The 19,949-nt window shown below is 41.6% G+C and overlaps 1 protein-coding gene across 1 annotated transcript in view; it reads right to left on the bottom strand.

Moving 5' to 3' along the window:
* Positions 1-19,949, bottom strand: part of LOC132836913 (phosphatidylethanolamine-binding protein 4) — a 353,288-nt gene that overhangs the window by 49,388 nt on the left and 283,951 nt on the right. The window contains exon 4 of the mRNA XM_060856479.1: positions 1,189-1,234. Coding sequence (XP_060712462.1) covers positions 1,189-1,234 — 46 coding nt within the window. The remainder of the gene's footprint in view (positions 1-1,188; positions 1,235-19,949) is intronic.

Here is a 19,949-nt window from a genome sequence, read left to right as displayed (position 1 = left end):
CCACCAAATTGCCACTTGACTGACAAAAAAGCTTCTGTGCATATCTAATATGAGTGTAGTACAATGTGAAAAGAAATTGGCTGAGTATGTAATTCACATTCAATAAACTGAAGACAAACTAATTAGCCAAATACTAATTTGTTTGGTGGGCGGCACGGTGGCACACAGCGCCTGAGACCCAGGTTCAATTCCCGACTCAGGCGACTGACTGTGTGGAGTTTGCACATTCTCTCCGTGTCTGCGTGGGTTTCCTCCGGGTGCTCCAGTTTCCTCCCACAGTCCAAAGATGTGCGGGTTAGGTGAATTGGCCATGCTAAATTGACCGTAGTGTTAGGTAAGGGGTAAATGTAGGGGTATGGGTGGGTTGCACTTCGGCGGGTCGGTGTGGACTTGTTGGGCCGAAGGGCCTGTTTCCACATTGTAAGTAATCTAATCTAATCTAAAAATCCGCTAATTGTGACATCGAGTTACAAATTTGTACTCATCATTTTTGGGAGCAGGAAGAAACATATTTGTCTGCAGTGACCGTAAACCATTTGATGAATTTGACTAGGCCTTTACGAGTTTATGAATGAAGTTCGGCACAGTGCAACTGAACGCTTGAATACACCCCTGAAGCTGTTTATGAATGTATTTGAGACTGATGAGAAATTCAAAAGAAGGTACACACATAAAGAAATGGCATCAGACCTATGGTGAATAGCCAGCTGGAGCATTCATGTCAGCATTCCAAGAATGTGTTTCAGGAACAGAAACAAATAAATTACTGTTGACGTTTCAGTGCATTGAAAGACAATTGCAGTGTACTTAATATCACATTTCCAAATGCAATTGTACTTTGCATGAGTCACTGAATTTGTTTTTAGTTTTATTCATCTGTGAAAGGAGACATTCAGAAAGACTTTAAGAAAACTTGCCCTATTGGTACTTTTCATAGAAAGAAAATCAGGAGGAGAATATCCCTTTAAGATCACTGTGTAAAGCCTGAGACAGTCTCCTTATTCTATGAGAATAAATAAGCACACCTCCTCTTCTGACTAAGTCAATGAGCAATACTTGTGTCATAGCACTGGAGGAGTGTTTGTGTAAAGCCCCTACTCTCAGTTGAGGGTGGCTTTGTAGAGTTGAGTGGCTGTGATGGGGGTGGAAAGCAGCACATAAAGGAAGAGGTGATCTGTGAAAGCTTACCTGAGAGTACTGTGCCTTGAGTAAACCCAGTTTGGAGATTTTTACCCTGTTGGTAAAAATAAAAAGATAAGAGACACACAATATTACTCTTCTGACATTTTGAGAAAACAGTGTTATGCTGTTCAAATATTAAATCTCCTGACAGATTCAGATTTTATCATCATCTACTACTGAAGTCCCCCACACTGGATCAGCCTCTAAGAATGAAAGTTTGTTAATCTGGCTCATTGCTGTAATAATTTTAAACACTGAGAACATGAGCAGAAATAAAACTCTATCTTTTCTGCCATTGCAAGAACTGACATCCAACCCTGAGTACCAGTCCTTCCCATATCAGCCATCCCTAAGGCTTCAAAAGCAATCCTGATAAAATGGACCAACACAAACTGGTGTCTGATTTGAGTACTTTTTCATTATTCATTCAGGAGATGTGTGCATTACTGGCTAGGTCAGCATTTAATGCTCAATCCTGTTACTTTGAAGAAGATGGAGGTGAGCTAGCTGCTTGATCAGCTGCAATGTTGTTTGTGAGGGAGCTCCAGAATTTTGACCAAGTGACAGTGTTACCAGCTGTCTACCCTTGTCCTTTCAGATGGTAGTGATCACTGATTGGAAGATGCTGAAGAGCCTTGGTGATTTTGTACAGTACATCTTGTAGACAGTACACACTGATCCTAATTGGTGGGAGGACTGAATGTTTGTGAATGCAGTGCTATCTGAGTCAGCTACTTTGTCTTGGACAGTGTCAAGCTTCTTGAACGTTATTGGGACTGCACTCATTCAGGGGAGTATCTCATCACAGTCCTGACTCGTGCTTTATCAATGGTGGACAGGCTTTGGGGAGTCTGGAGGTGAATTAATCGCTGTAGGATTTCATCCTCTGACCTGCTCTTGAAGCCACAGTATGTATTTAGCTAGTCCAGTTCAGTTTCTGCTTAACGATAACTCCCAAGTTAAACTCAAATTAATTCACATAGAATCCTTAAAATGAGAATGGAGCTGCTCGAGATTTAAACATAAATTCTTGCTATAAAAGGAGGTGAGGCAACCTGCCACATCAACACTCCCCATAAACAATAAAGCAATGTATACAACGATGGAAGAATAACAAACAACAGGAGACAATGAGGACTAAAAGTCTGATAATCGCTTCCTTCTTCCTGACATGAGCAAGTGTAAACCCATTTATACATTCAACAGGAAATCATGCCATGATTTGATTTGATTTAATATATTTACTGTTGTGTGTGTTTTGTTTCAAAATACAGTGAAGTGTTGTAAAGTATCACCACTCTTCAGCGCCAAGTTAAAACAAAGGAAAATAAACTAAAACATAGAATATAAAGGGAGAAAAATAAAGAAATTATAAAACTGTTCAACTCTACAGTCCTTCTTATGAAAGTGCTCCACCATGGGTCAAGGACCTGTTGGCCAGGCACGAGTCCCTTTGCTGAGCCTCTGGAATGAAACTCGACACTCTTTGTCACAGTAAATTCTCACTGGACCTTGACAATGTAGATGGCACTGACGCCGGGTACTGCACCACCCAAACTCGACTTTGCTGCTGCCATGAGTCCGCTTCACATCCACCTCACCAATGCAGCCTTTGCATCAGAGTCTCGTACTGTGCCTAAACTCATCTCCATCGCTGCCTCCATGAATCTGTGCTAGACTGAGAAACTACTGGGGACCAAACTCACTTCCATCACAGCAGCCATGAGTCAGCGCTAGCAATGCCTCATCAATGCAACCAGACGCTCTTTGATGCCGACTTCTAATGACAAATCATGCATTAATTTTGCTTCTCTTTTTACAGATGCTGCCAGACATGCTGAGTATGATCAGAGTTTTCCATTTTCAGAAAGTGTACTCACTCAGGATAATTTTGATTTGATGTAAAAGTCTGAAACAGGTGCTTGGGAACAGGCAGCCCATATGAGGGTGGCATGGTTACGCGTCTCATGAGTTTTAGATTAGATTAGATTCCCTACAGCATGGAAACAGGCCTTTGGCCCAACAAGTCCACACCAACCCTCCGATGAGTCACTACCCAGACCCATTCCCCTAACTAATGCGCCTAATACTATGGGCAATTTAGCATGGCCAATTCACCTGACCTGCACATCTTTGGACTGTGGGAGGAAACCCACACAGACACGGGTAGAATGTATAAACTCCACACAGACAGTTGTCTGTGGCAGGAATCGAACCCAGGTCCCCGGCACGGTGAGGCAGCAGTGCTAACCACTGAGTCACTGTGCCTGGTCAGTGACATTTTCAACCCATGAATGAAGAAGTGAACAGTGAATTTTCTAGGTTCCTGACTGTAAGGGGAACAGGTTAATAAATAATTGCATTGATGGGAAGGGTACTTAAGAACTGAAATAAGCAGAGTAGCTGTGAGTCAACAAAATTCCTTTTTATGGCCATAGCAGTAATTTAACTGACAGAGTGGCAAAGCAGTGAGATGGAAGCAGAACACTGCTCGTGAAGGGATGGACAATAAAAAATACAAAGGTATGGCTGAGAAAAGGGTGTGCAATTTCCTTGAATTTACCCAGAAACCTCAAAAATCTACATCATCTGAAAAGATTGGGGTTGTGAACAAATATGTAATAATGTGAATTAAATATTCACTGTCACACAAGTAATCATAAACAAAACACAGCACAATAGTGAAAACATCTCTATCTATTTTATTTTTTGTACAAACAAGAGCACAGTGAATATGTGGAATTTCCCATGGGATATATGTAACCCACCAGGAATTTGCTTTTCTACTTGGGTTTCAAGTACCTTCAGCAGCAACGTGATCACATTTGAGTTTCATTTCAAAATGTTACTTAGATTGCAGAACAATGTTACATTGTACTTTACATTTCTATGTGCAGATCAAGCACAGAGGTCCGTGTGTGGTCCATAAATACTGCTATTAATTGCGAAGTCTTAGAATGTTGAAATCATAGTCCTCCAACTGCTACCTTAACGAAGTCATGGTTACAATTAACTGAACCACAATAGCATACATAGCAATAGCATTTTGAGAGCACTGATTATTCATGTCAACCCAGTGACAAAAACATTGTTAGCTAATACATTTACATGTATCTCCCCGACTGAAGCACTCAAAAATGAGTGTTGAAACCAATTTCTTGTTATGTATAATGTACTTTCGTACAACTCTGAAAAGAATTTTGCAGGGGCACACGTGAAAACGTAAACTCCCCTACCATTTCTACAGAAATTCATAATCACATTCTTCTGTTATAAACAATCAAGTGGTCAAAAATAAAGCAATCAGTTGAAAGATTGCCCTTGTACCAAGGGGTTGAGTTTAAATCTTGGCCAGGAGCAGCGATCATGATTTTTTTCAACTTCCAAGTAAAAGTAACAGTCTTAGCTTCATTTCGGGGACGCAAGCATGCCCACTGAAAAAAAATGCTTGGAAACACGGCATAGTTCAGTTCATTTTATCATTTCAAATCTTACTTGATCACTTTCAAATTTCTGTCTTTTGCAGCATTGCCTGTTTTAACTTGATGCACATATTTCAGTTTGCACATTTTGTCTGACATGTGTCTCTTAACTGCTTTTGCAGCCCAGGTCCAGATCCCTGGAATCTCCAGCGTAGTTGTTATCCACACAAACATATTTTCCATTTTTTAAAAACAATTTTTGACAAAAAATAATAGCTGTGTAATCAAGATCGTTCTTCCTTCTAAAATCTGATCCATCGTCACAACTTTAGGAGAACGGAGTTGAAGGAACAACCTTGAAAAGTTGTAATTTCTGTGAACATTAGAAATTTCTGACTTTACACCGTACTCCTATAGTTTACATAGACAAGCAATAAGCACATAAATTGTCACTGAGGAGATTTTCACCTGTTCTGGAACAAGTATCCCTATAACTCTAATAAATCTGCCACAATGGACTGAAGCGATAACGGAGACATTAAAAGTGATCATAGATTGAAAAGGGATCTTGAATTATTTGAGTTTGGTGCGTTAAAGGAAGCGTTAAAGGTTATCATTAGTTTTTCACTGCATTGCTTTACACGATTCTGAGAGGAAAAAGAATTTCCAAAAAGTTGAAGAGAAATAAGATTTGTATAGAGCCAAATTCTGAACAAATAGGATAAAAAAATTAAATATACAATTCCAAAATCAATGATATGTGGCTATTGACATGTAGTCAGACAGCTTTTCTACCTTCTTGTTCATAAAAACAGTAAAATTAAACAGTTGAAGACCACCAATAATTACTCCAATGGTTCTGAACCAAACTTCTCAATAACCAATCCCAGACTTCACAAAGAATTAATTCCAGGTACTGGTTTTGTCATAAAATCATAGAGCTGCACAGCATGGGAACTGACTCTTCGGTCCAACTAAATTAATCTCATTCCATTTGCCAGCACTTGGCTCATTTGCCACTAAACCCGTCCTATTCATGTACCCATCCTGGTGCCTTTCAAATGTTGTAAGTGTACCAACCTCCGCCACATTTTGGATCCCAAACAAAAGGTTTGTTTGTTAAATACCCAGTAACTTTGCCAGAGCTTAACTTCAATAACAAGGTAACTAAGGTCTATGCATTAAACAATTGTTTTCAACCCCATTCATATGAAAGACAGCTCAGACAAACAAACACAATGAAAATAACAAAACTGATTGTTACTTAAGTCAATTTCAACATGCAATGATTAACTGAACTCTCTGTGTTTTTCTTGAACATTGATCAGGTTCTCCTTTTCAGTTCACCCAGGCTAAGGTAAAAATTTAATTCAGCTTTCTACACTTAGGGCTTCTGGAAGCTGATGCAGCAGATTAGGCAGAGAGCTTTCAAACCTTCATGATGTCTCAGCAACAACGAAAAGCTGTCTCTCCAGAAAATGTAGTTAAAAACAAATTTCAATCCTTGTTCCAATCGGACAAACTTATTATCTGTTCCAAAGGCAATAATTACCATTTGCTTGAACATAAGTCTCTTCCAGACTTGCCAGAACCAATTCCCAAGTTCTGACTTTATTAAAAGGCAAAAGTGAGGACAGCAACTGCTGGAGGTTAGGGTTGAGAGTGTGGTGCTGGTAAAAGCACAGGAAGTCAGGCAGCATCTGAGGAGCAGGAAAATCGATGTTTCAGGCAAAAGCCCTTCATCAGGAATCTGACCTTGTTAAGAGCCAACTTCTGTGATCTGTTTAAGCATATTGCTCATCCCAAGGTTTCTGTATCTCTTCAGACCTCAGTAATCAAGAATCAGCCTACAATGAGCCTCCAATCCCAGCCTCACAAGCAAACTAAACCTTGTTTTGTCTGTTCTTTTCCTTTTACCGCAAGCTGTCCCAAAGCCCACAAGTCAATTCCAGCTCTCAATTCAAACTGACATAAGAATAAAATTAAAAATAATTAAAAATGAGAATTGATTCTAATGTGGCATATGTATAGTGTGTTGTGAAAGAGAACTAAAACATATATTTTGTGTTTGCATATTCTGAAGTCCAAACAACGGCCCTTCAAAAAGATTGGAACAATCTGATAATGGAGATGATGTAGGGAATGCAGAATAGCAGAAAAAGTAAAATGTGGACCAAGTCAAGCGATTTTCAATTCAGCTAGAGAATATGGTAATGACAATAAATTATTTGTGAAATGAAACCTCAATTCAGTATCAAATTGCTCCAGCAATGCAGAGCACTAAGTTTAGCTAGGGAGGTTGGAACAGGCTGATGAAGGGCTTATGCCCGAAACGTCGATTGTCCTGCTTCTCAGATGCTGCCTGACCTGCAGTGCTTTTCCAGCAGCACACTCTTGACACTGATCTCCAGCATCTGCAGTCTTCACTTTCTCTTAGCTCGGGAGGTTGCCAATTCCATAATAATCGTGGCATTTTATTCAAGCGACACATCTGCAGCTCATAAGCTGAATTACAGCACAAGTGATCTTGAAAAATGATAATCAGGCTACAAATGTGCAAACATTAAAGGGTCAGCAACTTGAAATATTCACCATGTTGCATTTGACAGATGCTGCATGATCTGCTGAGTGTTCAATGTTTTTATCGCAGATTTCAGTCATGTACAATATTTTGAGGACAATAAAGAGAATGAGCAGTTTGGAAATTAGGTTTTGGAGATATGAAAGGTGCATTTTGAAATAGATTTTGAAAGAGGTCAGGATATTACTATATCACAGTCAGAGATTCACAAATTGCGTGAACTTGAGATCAAGAAGTGGAAGTTGAACAGCACAAGTAAGAATAAGAGGGTGCAAAGCTTCATGGAGAACATAAGTGGGGAAGAAAAGGTATCAGGCTGAAAGTGTAAAAGTGCCATAAAAAAACTTGGTTTTGAAACCAAAAATGTCTGCGAGCTTCTCAGATTTAACTCAGTTTTGTGGAGATTTATGAAAAAATCTCTGCAGGAGAAAAGAGAAACATGGACTGCAGGGAAATAGATCACCATAAGGAACGTTTAATGACAATCGAGATTTTTGATAAGAGATTGAATGGACTGGGGTTTTTGTTTCCTTGGAGCAGAGGAAACTAAGAAGGGACATGACTGAGGGGAATAAAATTGAGCGACACAGATAGGGTAGATGGAAAGACACAATTCCCCTTGTGGAGAAATCAATGACCGGGGACATAGGTAAGGTCAAGGGCAAGAGGTTTGGAGGTGATATAAGGAAAGCATTTTTTGTCCAGAATCTGGAACTCACTGCTTTTCAGGGTGGAAGAGACAGCAACCCTCATAACATTTCAGAAATACTTAGATGTATACGTGATGCCAAGGTATACAAGGCTAAGGGCTAAATTTTGGAAAGTTGGATTCGAATAATTAGGTTGTTGTTTTTGACTGGCATCGACTTCATGGGCTGAAGGGCCTTTCTGTGCTGAAGACCTCGATGATTCTGTGACGTAACGAAGGTATGTGACTAATTATGCTCTGTCAGAAAAAGAAAGCAACATGACATTGGTGCACAGAAGATGCAAACCTCTACCCCATTTGAATGAAACTCAGGCATTAAAGGTCCTACTGCCATCAATTCCAAATGGGTCAAGTGCTTGATTTGCTGCTTTTTAGATCAAGAGATAAAACTTGAGACTTTGGCATTTGCAACTGGAAGCTTTCGGTTACAATTATATGCTCTGTGTTTTTCTTTTCACCACATTATCTCATGCAGTCACTTGTAACAAAGCACAGTTTCACTACTTTACCGTGCAATAATGGAAACAATTTGTGAAGCCTGTTCATAGTAAACCTTTGTAACTCATCATCCTCTTCTCTTAGAAGCATGCAGGTAGTTTAAAGTGTCATAGAGAAATGTTTCAGGGGCATGCTCACACCCCAAGGTGAGGCAGACAGATGGGCAGCTGTGTGGAGGGCCAGTGCAGGAGACCCGTGGGGCTTTCCCCTCTCAAACAACTGTACCACTTTGGATCCTGTTTTTGGGGGAGGGTGGGGGGATAATTTATCAGAAGATGGTGACAGTAGCAGCCAGAACAGTAGCATCATAATTAGCTCTGTCATACAGCAAGGAGAGTTGAAGTGCAGGTGAACAGTGGGGCCAGGTCTTCTATAGTCAGGGGCACAGACTGGCATTTCTGTGGCTACAAATGAGACCTCGGGATGTGTTGCCTCCTTGCTGCCAGGATCAAGAGTGTCTCTGAGTGGATACAGAACATTCTGAAAGGGGAGAGTATACAGCCAGAGGTTGTGGTCCATACTGATCCTAGTGATACAGACAGGAAGGATGATGAGTTCCTGCAAAAGAAATTTAGGAGGTTCGGCATAAAGTTAAAAACAAGAACCTCTTAGGGATGTAATCTGAGAATTACTTCTCATGCTACTGAGATGAGAAATAGGAAGATAGTACAGCTGAATAGGTGGCTAAAGAAGTGACATCCAAGGAAGGGATTCATATATCTGGATGACTGTGATCTCATCCAGGGCAGGTGAGATCTGAAACAAAAAGGGTGGGTTATGCCTGAATTGGGAGGCACCAAAATCATTGCGGGGAGATTTACTTGTGCCACATAGGAAGGTTTATACTTGTACAACAGGCTGAGAACTGGAGCTACAGGTCCACATATGAGAAGGTATAACATAATAAGATGACGCAGGGCTGATTTAATGAATGAGGTAGGACTACAAAACATTTACAGAGTAAGACAGGAGGAAGAAATGATGCTGAAGGACACTTTAAGAGTGTACATCCAAAATTGCACAGACTGTAAGCAACATGTTAGCGGCAGGCATAGATTCAAATTGGAAACTATGCTCTCATAGCCATTTTGCAGACATTGCTGCAAGGTGGTCAGGACAAGGCACTAAGGTTCACAGGAAAAATAGAGAAAACAGCGGAAGGGGTGCAATAATATTTCTGATTTGAAACTGAGGGAGAACGTCATGAGGGGAAAACCTCCAGTGGAGACCTAATGCTAGATTGTACAAATGCTGAAATTAGGCAGCTGAATAGCTGAGGCAGAGACTGGAGGAGACAGAGAAGCACCTGACAGAAAGACTGTGAATTTCTACAGCACATCCAGGACGGTTTCCTCTGGCAAAGTACAAGTAATACAGGATCTCGTAATAAGCAATGACCAAGCTGTTCATAAGCATTTGACAAATAGTGAGCATAACATGATTGAGTTTCATGTCATGTTTATCGGACATAAGCGAAAATCAGATGGTAGAATTTTGGATTTAAGTGAAGCAGACTTTAGTGAGACGAGACACAGACTGTCCACTGTAAACTGGGAATTTTTGCTAAAAAGTAAAACAGCTGAGGAAGAGTAGAGAGTGTTTAAAGAAACATTTAATGCAATTCAGAAGCATTTTTAACCAAGGGTAGGAAAATCTCAACCTCTCAAAAAAAAGTGATGGGCATCTAAGGAGATAATGGACAGTATAAAATTAAAAGAAAGGGCTTGTAAAAACGCAAAGAACAGTATAGATACAACAGAATGGGACTAATACAAAGACCCCTCAAAAGGGTCACAACTTATATTGGCAGTTAGAAAGGATTATGAAAGGAAACTTTCAAGGGACATGAAAGACACTGTGAAGAGATTCTATAATTAGATAAAGGGAAAGCAGCTGGTTATAGCTGCGATTGGTCTACTGAAGGCTCTCAGTGGGGATATTGTCAATGACCAAGGGGAAATAACAGGCATGCTGAACAACTATTTTGCTTCATTATTTACAGCAGAAAAACAGGGTAACTTGCCTCCTGTCCCAAAGAAATTAACAGAGCATCAGGAACAGGGTCCAAATAAAATTTACTTCAGTAAATCATCAATAATGGGGAAATGAATGGAACTGAAGATTGCCAAATCTCCAGAAGCTCATGGTTTCCATCCAGAGATGTTAAAGGAGGTAGGTGAGCACATTGACAATGCCCTCGCCATAATCTCTCTGAGTTCCCTGGATTCAGGAGTTGTACTTCTGGATTGGAATTTGCTCACATCACTCCATCTTTTAGAAAGGTGACAGAGGGAAACCTGGGAATTACAGACCAGTTAGCCTGACATCTGTGGTGGGGAAATTGTTGCAGTCAGAAATGTATAACAGAATAACAGATCACTTGGAACAAATTCAGTTAATCAGGGAGAATCAACAAGGAGTCATGAAAGGAATGTCATTCCTGACAAATCTCTCAGAGCTAAAAACTCAGCAGTCTTGTGGGGGAGGGTGGGGTTGGAAGGACATGGGAGAAGATGCTTCGGCCCGAAAATTATTGAACTGGATTTTGAGTCCGAAAGACTACAGGGTTCCCAAAGTGGAACATGAGATGCTGTTCTCCCAACGTTTGGTGGAGGTGTGTGCAGCTTCAGTGATAAACTGGACTTAACCAGATGGAGCAGAAAAGATCATTGACCTTCTTCTGACACAGCTGGGCTTTGCTCCAGACTGGTTGGACTGCACTGAACTGGGTGGCAATCACAGTCCAGACTGCCAACATGGTCTCCTCTGCCAGTCCTTGGGGGAGTAGAAGGTTCTCCCTCTGCAGCACCCTATCCACCAGGACTTCCAGATCTCTGCCTGCAAAGAGAGGCATCAATATCCCTTTGTCTGCCAAGTTTGGGTCTAATGTTATGAACTGCGCAGAGCAGCTCTGAACAGACAGTAATTGTCGAGGTGTGCAACATCCTTTCAAAGGTAATGACAAGGATGAAGGTCTATTGTAAGGCAATGAATTCTTCTGGCTATAGCAAGTGGTAGAATCCAGACAGGATTGGATGAAAGGTGTGATATGGGGATGAGGTAGGTCAGGTAGTCCAGGAACCCTGCACAGCCCGATTCTACCTCCTTCTCAAGATCCACAAGCCTTACAACCCGGCCATCCATTGTCTCAGCCTGCTCCTGCCCCACCGAACTCATCGCCACCTACCTCGATACTGTCCTATCCACCCTAGTTCAGGAAATATCTAAACTCGGGTGAGGTTGGTCATTAATGACTGAACCTGGGATGAACATGCAAGAAAATTTGCTCATATTTATAGAGAGAAGCCCTTCATGAAATTCAATTAAAAATCTACTCAGATAAAACATGGTACAAGTCAGCACAAAGCTTCTGACTTCACCCTTACTCTCTAAACCTCTTCGCCCAAAAATGTGCAAGATAGGATCTTTAAATGCAAACACAGGCTTGAAATTTTGTGAATGCAGGAAGATTTCCAATGTCACAGGAATAAGCAAAATGCTTCTCTTGAAATCAGCAGTAAAACACTAAAACAACCTTAAGAATGAGGAATCCTAAAATGGCATTTCGTTTTTGAAACTGGGATGGGATATTGAGCTACAGTGGTTTTTAGTTGCAAAGCAGAACATGCTTAAAATGCAGGATTCCTGTCTTTGTTCATGACTAGAACATCAACCAGTTTTTGTTAGCCAAGAAATTAAATTTTACATGGCTCTGCAAAACATTTTTCTGGAAATGTAAAAATACTTACATAACTAGACCCCAAGAAAGGTTTGATATAATAGAATGATAGAACAAAAAAAAAGTTGCTGGCAACAGTTGAGCTGAGACTCTATTTCTTTGCTGAAGGGACAGTTCATAAAATCGCTGCTTGGTTAGTGAATAAGCTGAAGTATCAAATGACCTCTCACAATAAAATGAAGTGCACTTTAGCCAGCAAAATTTTTTCCCCCAGTCTTGGATCTTTCTTTCAAAAGTGTCAATTTGTGCTTTAAAAGCTTACTGCAACAAAAGTGCAAAGTTAAAAGCCAGAGTATGTCAAGATGAATAGCTTTAATCATATCCCATTTGATTTTTCCACAGCAAATATATCTCATGCTGCATCAACCAAGCAGATTCCACCAATGCGATTTATCATTCCAACTCTTCTGTAGTTCCTCAGCTAATGAACTGTACAGTTTCAACTTCTAACTCGGCAAGAAGCACGTCCGTGATATGAAGTCCCAAGCTCTAAACCGAGCAACTTGCTGTATTCAGTACTTGCTGGAAGTTTGATCTCTTTGCCTCACTCTTCCATAGTGTAGAATTGTGTACTTCAGATGGAACTATCTTTCAGCAATGTCAATAGCTCAGTGGCAGCATCCTCATCTGGGATCGACATTTGTGCAGTCAAACCCCAGTACAGAGATCGGAACATAAAATCTTGTCTGGCGCTATCAGCTCAGGCTAAGGACATGTAGAGACTAGAGATGCTATCTTTCAAGTAAGCCACTTCACAAGAACCCTGCTTACACTGTCAGGTGGATATAAAATTCATTGATCAGAGAGAGGGTAGAGCCGATCAGGGATAGTGGAGGGAACTTGTGGCCGGAGTCTGAAGAGGTAGGGAAAGCCCTAAATGAGTTTTTGGCTTCAGTATTCACTCGAGAGAGAGGGACCTTGTTGACTCTGACAACACTGTAGACCAGGTTAAAAAGCTTGAACAGATTGATATTAAGGAAGTTCATGTGCAGGAAATTCTGGGAAGCATTAAGATAGATACGTCCTCAGGGCCAGACCACGTATATCCAAGGTTACGACGGGAAGCGACTAATGAGATTGCTGCACCTTTGGTGATGATCTTTGCATCCTCACTCTCCACGGGAGTAGTATCGGCTGATTGGAGGGAGGCAAATGTTGTTCCACTGTTCAAGATAGGCAAAAGGGAAATCCTAGGGAATCCCTAAGATTTTGCTGCAGCTCTATAAAACCCTGGTTAGAACACGCTTGGAATATTTCATCCAGTTTTGGACGCCTCATTATAGAAAGGATGCAAATGTTTTAGAGAGGGTGCAGAGGAGATTTACCAGAATGCTGCCTGGATTGGAGAGCTTGTCTTATGGAGAGAGGTTGAGTGAGCTTGGGCTTTTCACACTGGAGAGAAGGAGGAAGAGAGGTGACTTGACAGAGGTGTACAAGGTCATGAGAGGCATAGCTAGAGAAGGTAGCCAGAGACTTTTCCCAGGGCAGAAATGGCTGTCACGAGGGGTCATAATTTTCAGGTGACTGCAGGAAGGTATAGGGGAGATGTCAAAGATAGGTTCTTTATACAGAGAGTGGTGAGTGCATGGTATTCGAGTCAGAGACATTTGGGACATTTAAGCAACTGCTGGACAAACGCATGGATGGCAGTAAATTGAGGGGTGTGTAGGTTAGATCTTAGATGAAGCGAAAGTAGGCAAAAGTGAATACTGCAGATGCTGGAGATTAGAATCAAGATTAGAGTGGTGCTGGAAAAGCACATCAGGTCAGGCAGCATCTGAGGAGCAGGAAAATCAACATTTTGGGAAAAAGGCTAAAATTCCTAATGAAGGGCTTTTCCCAAAACGTCAATTTTCCTGCTCCTCGGATGCTGCCTGACCTGCTGTGCTTTTCCAGCACCACTCTAATCTTGACTCTGATCTTAGATGAAGACAAATGCTCAGCACAACATCATGGGCCAAAGGGCCTGTACTGTGCTCTACTGTTCTCTGTTCTATCTTCTATTTTGAAGACGAAGCAGTACTTGGACCCTAGCTATTCACAACATACACTAATGATATTAGGGATAATTTGCTGAAATTATTCAGTGGCTTCATGAGGCCACACCTGGAATACTGTGCATACTTTTCGTCTCCTTATCTGAAGAAAGATATTTTTATGTACAGGGAGTGCAGCAAAAAATTACCAGACTGCTTCCTGGGATGACAAGATAGAAAAATAAGGCCAGATTGAATCGGTGAGGATTATATTCACTGGCATTCAGAAGAATCGGGAGTTCTCATAGAAAATGATAAAATTCTAACAAGATTAATCAAGGTTGATGCACTAAGTATATTCCCAGTGCTTGGGAATCCAGAACTAGGGGTCACAGTCGAAGAACATCGGGTAGACCACTTAGGATTAAAATGAGGAGCAATTTCTTCACCCAGAGAGTGGCGAGCCTGTGGAAGTTGCTGCCACAGAAACCAGTCGAGGTCAAAACATTGTATGACTCCAAGGAGTTGGATATAGCACACAAGGCTAAAGTGATCAAAAGATATACAGGAACAGGCTATTGAGTTGAGTGATCAGCTATGATAAAAATGAATGGTAGAACAAGCTTAAAGATCGAAATGGCAAACTCCTGCTTCTATTTCTGTTTCTTTCATATCATCCCCAGCTTATCCAATCTCAACACAGATATATCCCTAGTTTCAAAATGAACTACATATGTTGCCATCACACTAAAACTCAACTCTCTCCAAAGTCTGGACATCCATCTATAAGTGCTGTGTCCAGAACTGAGCCCAACGCAGGAACTGAAGTTAACTAGCCATTCATAAAGGCTTAGTATGGCTTCCTTACTTTTGTATCTTTAAACATATCTGTTGTTTTAGACTATGGACCAGAAATAAGAAAAAACACTGCCTTAAACCAAGGGAACTGTGTCTGATGATGTTTGTAGCTTTAAAGGCAAGATAATGGAGCACATTGTGAATTGCATTTCCAATGTTGCCTTGTTAGAGCAATGAAGGAGAATTCCAGATAAATCAGAAGCACCTTTATGCATTCAGGGCAATTCTTCCTGCAGAAGCCTTTCAATTGTTTTTTTTTAAATTGGCATCAGTTGCTGTGAGTTCAGGAGAACTCAGCATCAGAACAACCTCTTGATTGGTTCCCGGGCAGATGGTGACACCTTGAGTGTGAACAAAAAGCAGAAAAATCTCACCTGCAAAAGGAAAGCATCCATCTCTTATCCTCACCCTGCCCTGCCCCCCAAACTCCCCGATTTTGTAAGGAAAAGAAAATCCCCAGTAGCTACTCTTCCCCCACCTTTCTCTGTAAGTTGTTACTATGCAAATCCTCTGTTGAAAGGAAAATGGGAAACACACCCGCAGAGGCTCTGCAAGGAACAAATTCTCAATCAGTGAGTTAAGGACTGAGAATTGGTATACCCATAACAAATTAGCAATTCAGCCGCTCTACATTTTGCCATAGGTTAAAAACAGTTTTATTACAATCAATTGATTTTTTTTGTTGACAAGAAAGTTCTGGCGTGCATATTCTGACAGTAAGGTAGAATCGGACAATTCAGTGATTTAATCAAAGTTTTACAGGAGTTGGCCACCGGTGGGGTTTCCTTTGCAGAATACTGTTTGCAGGAAGTTGTAACATACTGTATTCATCTCTTGCTGAAAAGTTGAGTTCCAAAAAAACTTTTTTTACATAGACTTCCCAACCTGACACAATGATTATTGTCCATAAACCTCCAGGGGTTTTTGCTCCAGCAATGACTTCAAAGTGTTGCATTTAGTTTGCATTTTCTTTTTGTTACAAAACACACTGCATTATCCTGTACTACATTAATTTCCATCAGCCAAGTAATTGTCCATTTTTCTGCTGCGGTACTCCTGAAACCTGGAATTGTCCTCCTCAATGTTGAGTTTCTTTCGCAGTTTTACATTTTCTGTAAATTTTGAAATGATACTCTGTACATTCAGATACACGTGATTTACACCTTCAGTTGGCCTAAAACCAACGCCAGGAGTACCATTAAACACTGTGCTATAATCTGAAAACTAACTGTTCACCACATAATCTCTGCTCTCTGTACCCTCATCAATGCTGTCGTCATGCCATCACTGTCCCTTGAATCACACAGTCCTAAATTTTCATACTAGGTTTACATTATTAAACACTGTTAAATTTAAAATAACAATAATCTGACAAACATATGTGGAACCAATAACATATTTCACTGTATGAGCAAATTACTGCAGGTGCTGAATTCTGTACTGGAAACAACAAATGCTGGAGACCACAGCAGGTCAGGCAGCATCCATAGAGAGAGGCAGCAAGCTCACATTTTGAGTCTAAATGACTCTTCATCAGAGCTGATGTAAAGTTTGAAGGGGACAGCATTTATGCTCTTGTTAGGGGTGTGGTTGGAGTCAAAAAATGTGGCACTGGAAAAGTACAGCAGATCAGGCAGCATCCGAGGAGCAGGAGAATCAACGCTTCAGGCATAAGCTCTTCATCAGGAATGTGGGGGGAGGGAAGGGGTCTGAGAAATAAATAGGACAGTGGAGGTGGGGCTAGGTGTAAGGTAGGTGGGAAGGCAATATATAGGTGCAGGTAGGAGGTGATTAAGATATGTCGGTGGGGAGGTGGAACGGATAGGTGGGAAGGAAGATGGACAGGTAGGTCAGGTCAAGAGGGTAGTACCGAGTTAGAGGGTTGGATCTGGGAAAGGTAGGGGGAGGGGAGATGAGGAAACTGGTGAAGTCAACGTTGATGCAATGTAGTGGGAGGATCCCAAGTCAGAAGATGGTGTGTGTTTGGAATGTTGAGTGCTGTGGGAGAAAGGATGCTAATAATTCAGATTAAGTGATCGGAATGTGAGAATGGCAGAACAATGGTGTGTCTAACTATCAGAGTGGAAGGAACAGACAGTCCCTTTGGGGTGGGGGTAGCGAGAGAAATCACGGTGACAGAGAATGTAACAAGTGAAACTAAACCAAAGGGAAGGAATGGGAATGGGTTCACAATCTGAAGGTGTTGAACAAGTCCAGAAGGTTGTAAAGCGCCTCGTCTGATGATCCAATGTTGTTCCTCCAGTTATACTGTGATTCACTGGAGACCTGCAGCATGCCAAAGAGAGACAAGTGGGCATGTGAGTTAAAATAACTGGGTACAGGGATGTCAGGTTCATGTGAAATGCTGCGTCACCACGAAAGACTGGGCCCTTGGATAGTGACTACGGATGAGGTCAAGGGGCAGGCTTTGCACTTTCTGCATTTTCATGGGAAGTTGCCGTGGCAAGTAGGGATGATGTTTCTGGTCAATGAATGGACTAGGATGTCCTGGACGAAATGATTCCTGCGAAATGCAGACTGGGGGAGTGAGGGAAATATGTGGTTAGTGGTGCTGTTCTGCTGGAGTTCTCTGAAATGGTGGAGAACAATCCTTTAAATGCGGAGGCAGATAGGATGAGAAGTGAGGACAAGGGGAACGTGATCACGCTGTTGTGAGTGATGGGAAGGTGCAATGGTGGAAGCGTGGGTGATAGGTGAGATGTGGGTTGAGGGCCCTGTCAACCACAGTGGGTGGAAAACCACGGTTATGAAAGAAGCAAGCCATGTCAGCAGCGCTGTTTTGGAAGGCGTCATCATTCAAACATACAATTTAGGAAAGGAACTCGAAAAATGGGATGGAATCACAGTCATAGCAATATACAGCGAGTTTTGAGAAGATTTGAAGCTCAGCTTGAGGTTCTGGATGTAGGTTTGCTCGCTGAGCTGGAAGGTTTGTTTTCAGATGTTTCGTCAGCATACTAGGGTAATACCATTACCTTGTGTGCTGACGAAACGTCTGAAAATGAACCTTCCAGCTCAGTGAGCAAACCTACATCCTTAGCAATGTATAGCATGGAAAGAGACCCTTTGGTCCAACTCGCCTATACCAACCAGATATCCTAAATTAATCTAGTCCCATTTGCCAGGATTTGGCCCATATCCCTCAAAACCCTTCCTATTCATATACCTATCCAGATGCCTTTTAAATGCTGTAATTGTACCAGCTTCCACCACTTCCTCTGGCAGCTCATTCCATACTTGGCATGAAAAGGTTGGTCCTTAGGTCCCTTTTAAATCTTTCTCCTCCCTTCCAAACATATAACCTCCAGTTCAGGACTCTCCCAAACCAGGAAAAAGACTTTGTCTATTTAACCTATCCATACTTGTCATGATTTTATAAACCTCAATAAGGTCACCCCTCAGCCTCTGACGCTCTCCCAATTCAGCCTCTCCCTATAGCTCAGATCCTCCAACCCTAGCAACATCCTCGCAACCTTTCCTGAACCCTTTCAGATTTCACAACTTCCTTCTCAAAGGAAGGAGACCAGAATTGCACGCAAGATTTCAAAAGTGGCAGAAGCAACATCCTGTACAGCCACAACGTGACCTCCCAACACCTATACTCAATGCTCTGACCAATAAAGGAAAGCATACTAAATGCCTTCTTCACTATCCTATCAAACCAAGACTCCACTTTCAAGGAGCTATGAACCTGCACTCCAAGGTCTCTTTGTTCAGCAACACTCCCCAGGACCTTACCATTAGGTGTATAAGTCCTGCCCTGATTTGCCTTTCCAAAATGCAGAGCCTCACATTTATCTAAATGAAACGCCATCTGCCACTCCCCAGCCCACTGGCCTATCTGATCACGATCCCGGTGTACTCTGAGGTAACCTTCTTTGCTGTTCACTACACTTCCAATTTTGGCATAATCTGCAAACTCACTCACTACACCTTATATTCACATCCAAATCATTTATATAAGTAACAAAAAGCAGGATATGGGGTGTGAAGAGCTGTAGTAAAGGTAAGGTACGGGAGTCAATGGCTTTGTAGTGGCTGACAGTAGACAGTTTATTCCCCCAATGGAGACAGAGAGGTCAGGAAAGGAAATGAAGCGATGGAAATAGATAATGTGAAAGTTATAGCTGGGTAGAAATTGGAGACAAAATGAACAAAATTTTCAAGGTCCTGGCAGAAGCATGAAGTGGCACCAAAACAGTTGTCGATGTGCCAAACATAAAAGGGTGGGAGGGGGGGGCCAGTGTAGAATTTGAACAAGGATTGTCCACATACCCCATAAAGAAGCAGGCATAACTGGACTCATGCAGATGCTCATAGCCACTCCTTTGACTTGGCTTAACCAGTCATTTTAGTAGAGCGTCTTGCTCGCTTGCCCACATGTCTGTCCTCGGCATTCTGCAGTGCTCCAGTGAATCACAACGCAAACTGGAGGGACAACATGTTATCTTCAGGCTAGGCACTTTCCAACCTTCTGGACTTAATATTGAATTCAACACCTTCATGCTGTGCACTCACTCCCAATCCTTCCTTTTCTTTTAGCTTTACTTGCTACATTCTCTGTCACCATGTCCTTTCTCCACCCCAACCCCCCAACCACAGTGGGACTGTCTATTCTTTCAAGTCTGGCATTAGCTCCTCAGATGCTTCCTGACCTGCTGTGCCTTTCCAGTGCCACACTTTATTGACTCTCACACCATTGTTCTGCCATTCTCAAATTCTGTTCACTTGAACTGAATTATCAACATCCTTTCTCCCCCAACTATAGATGTTGTGCTCTCCACACTTCACAACAGCTCTAATGAAGAGTCATCTGGACTTGAAACATTAGCTTGCTCTCTCTCCATGGATGCTGCCTGACCTGCTGTGATCGCCAGCATTTGTTCTTTTCAATGTATTTCACTGGTTGGCTTCTAATCTTAAAGTGGCAACTTTAAATTTTCATTTAAGCTACAGTATTAAC

Source organism: Hemiscyllium ocellatum, chromosome 48, assembly GCF_020745735.1.
Source record: "Hemiscyllium ocellatum isolate sHemOce1 chromosome 48, sHemOce1.pat.X.cur, whole genome shotgun sequence".
NCBI classification, from domain to species: Eukaryota; Metazoa; Chordata; class Chondrichthyes; order Orectolobiformes; family Hemiscylliidae; genus Hemiscyllium; species Hemiscyllium ocellatum.
Note: the sequence above shows the minus strand (reverse complement) of the source record. Positions and strands in the feature narration are given on the sequence as shown.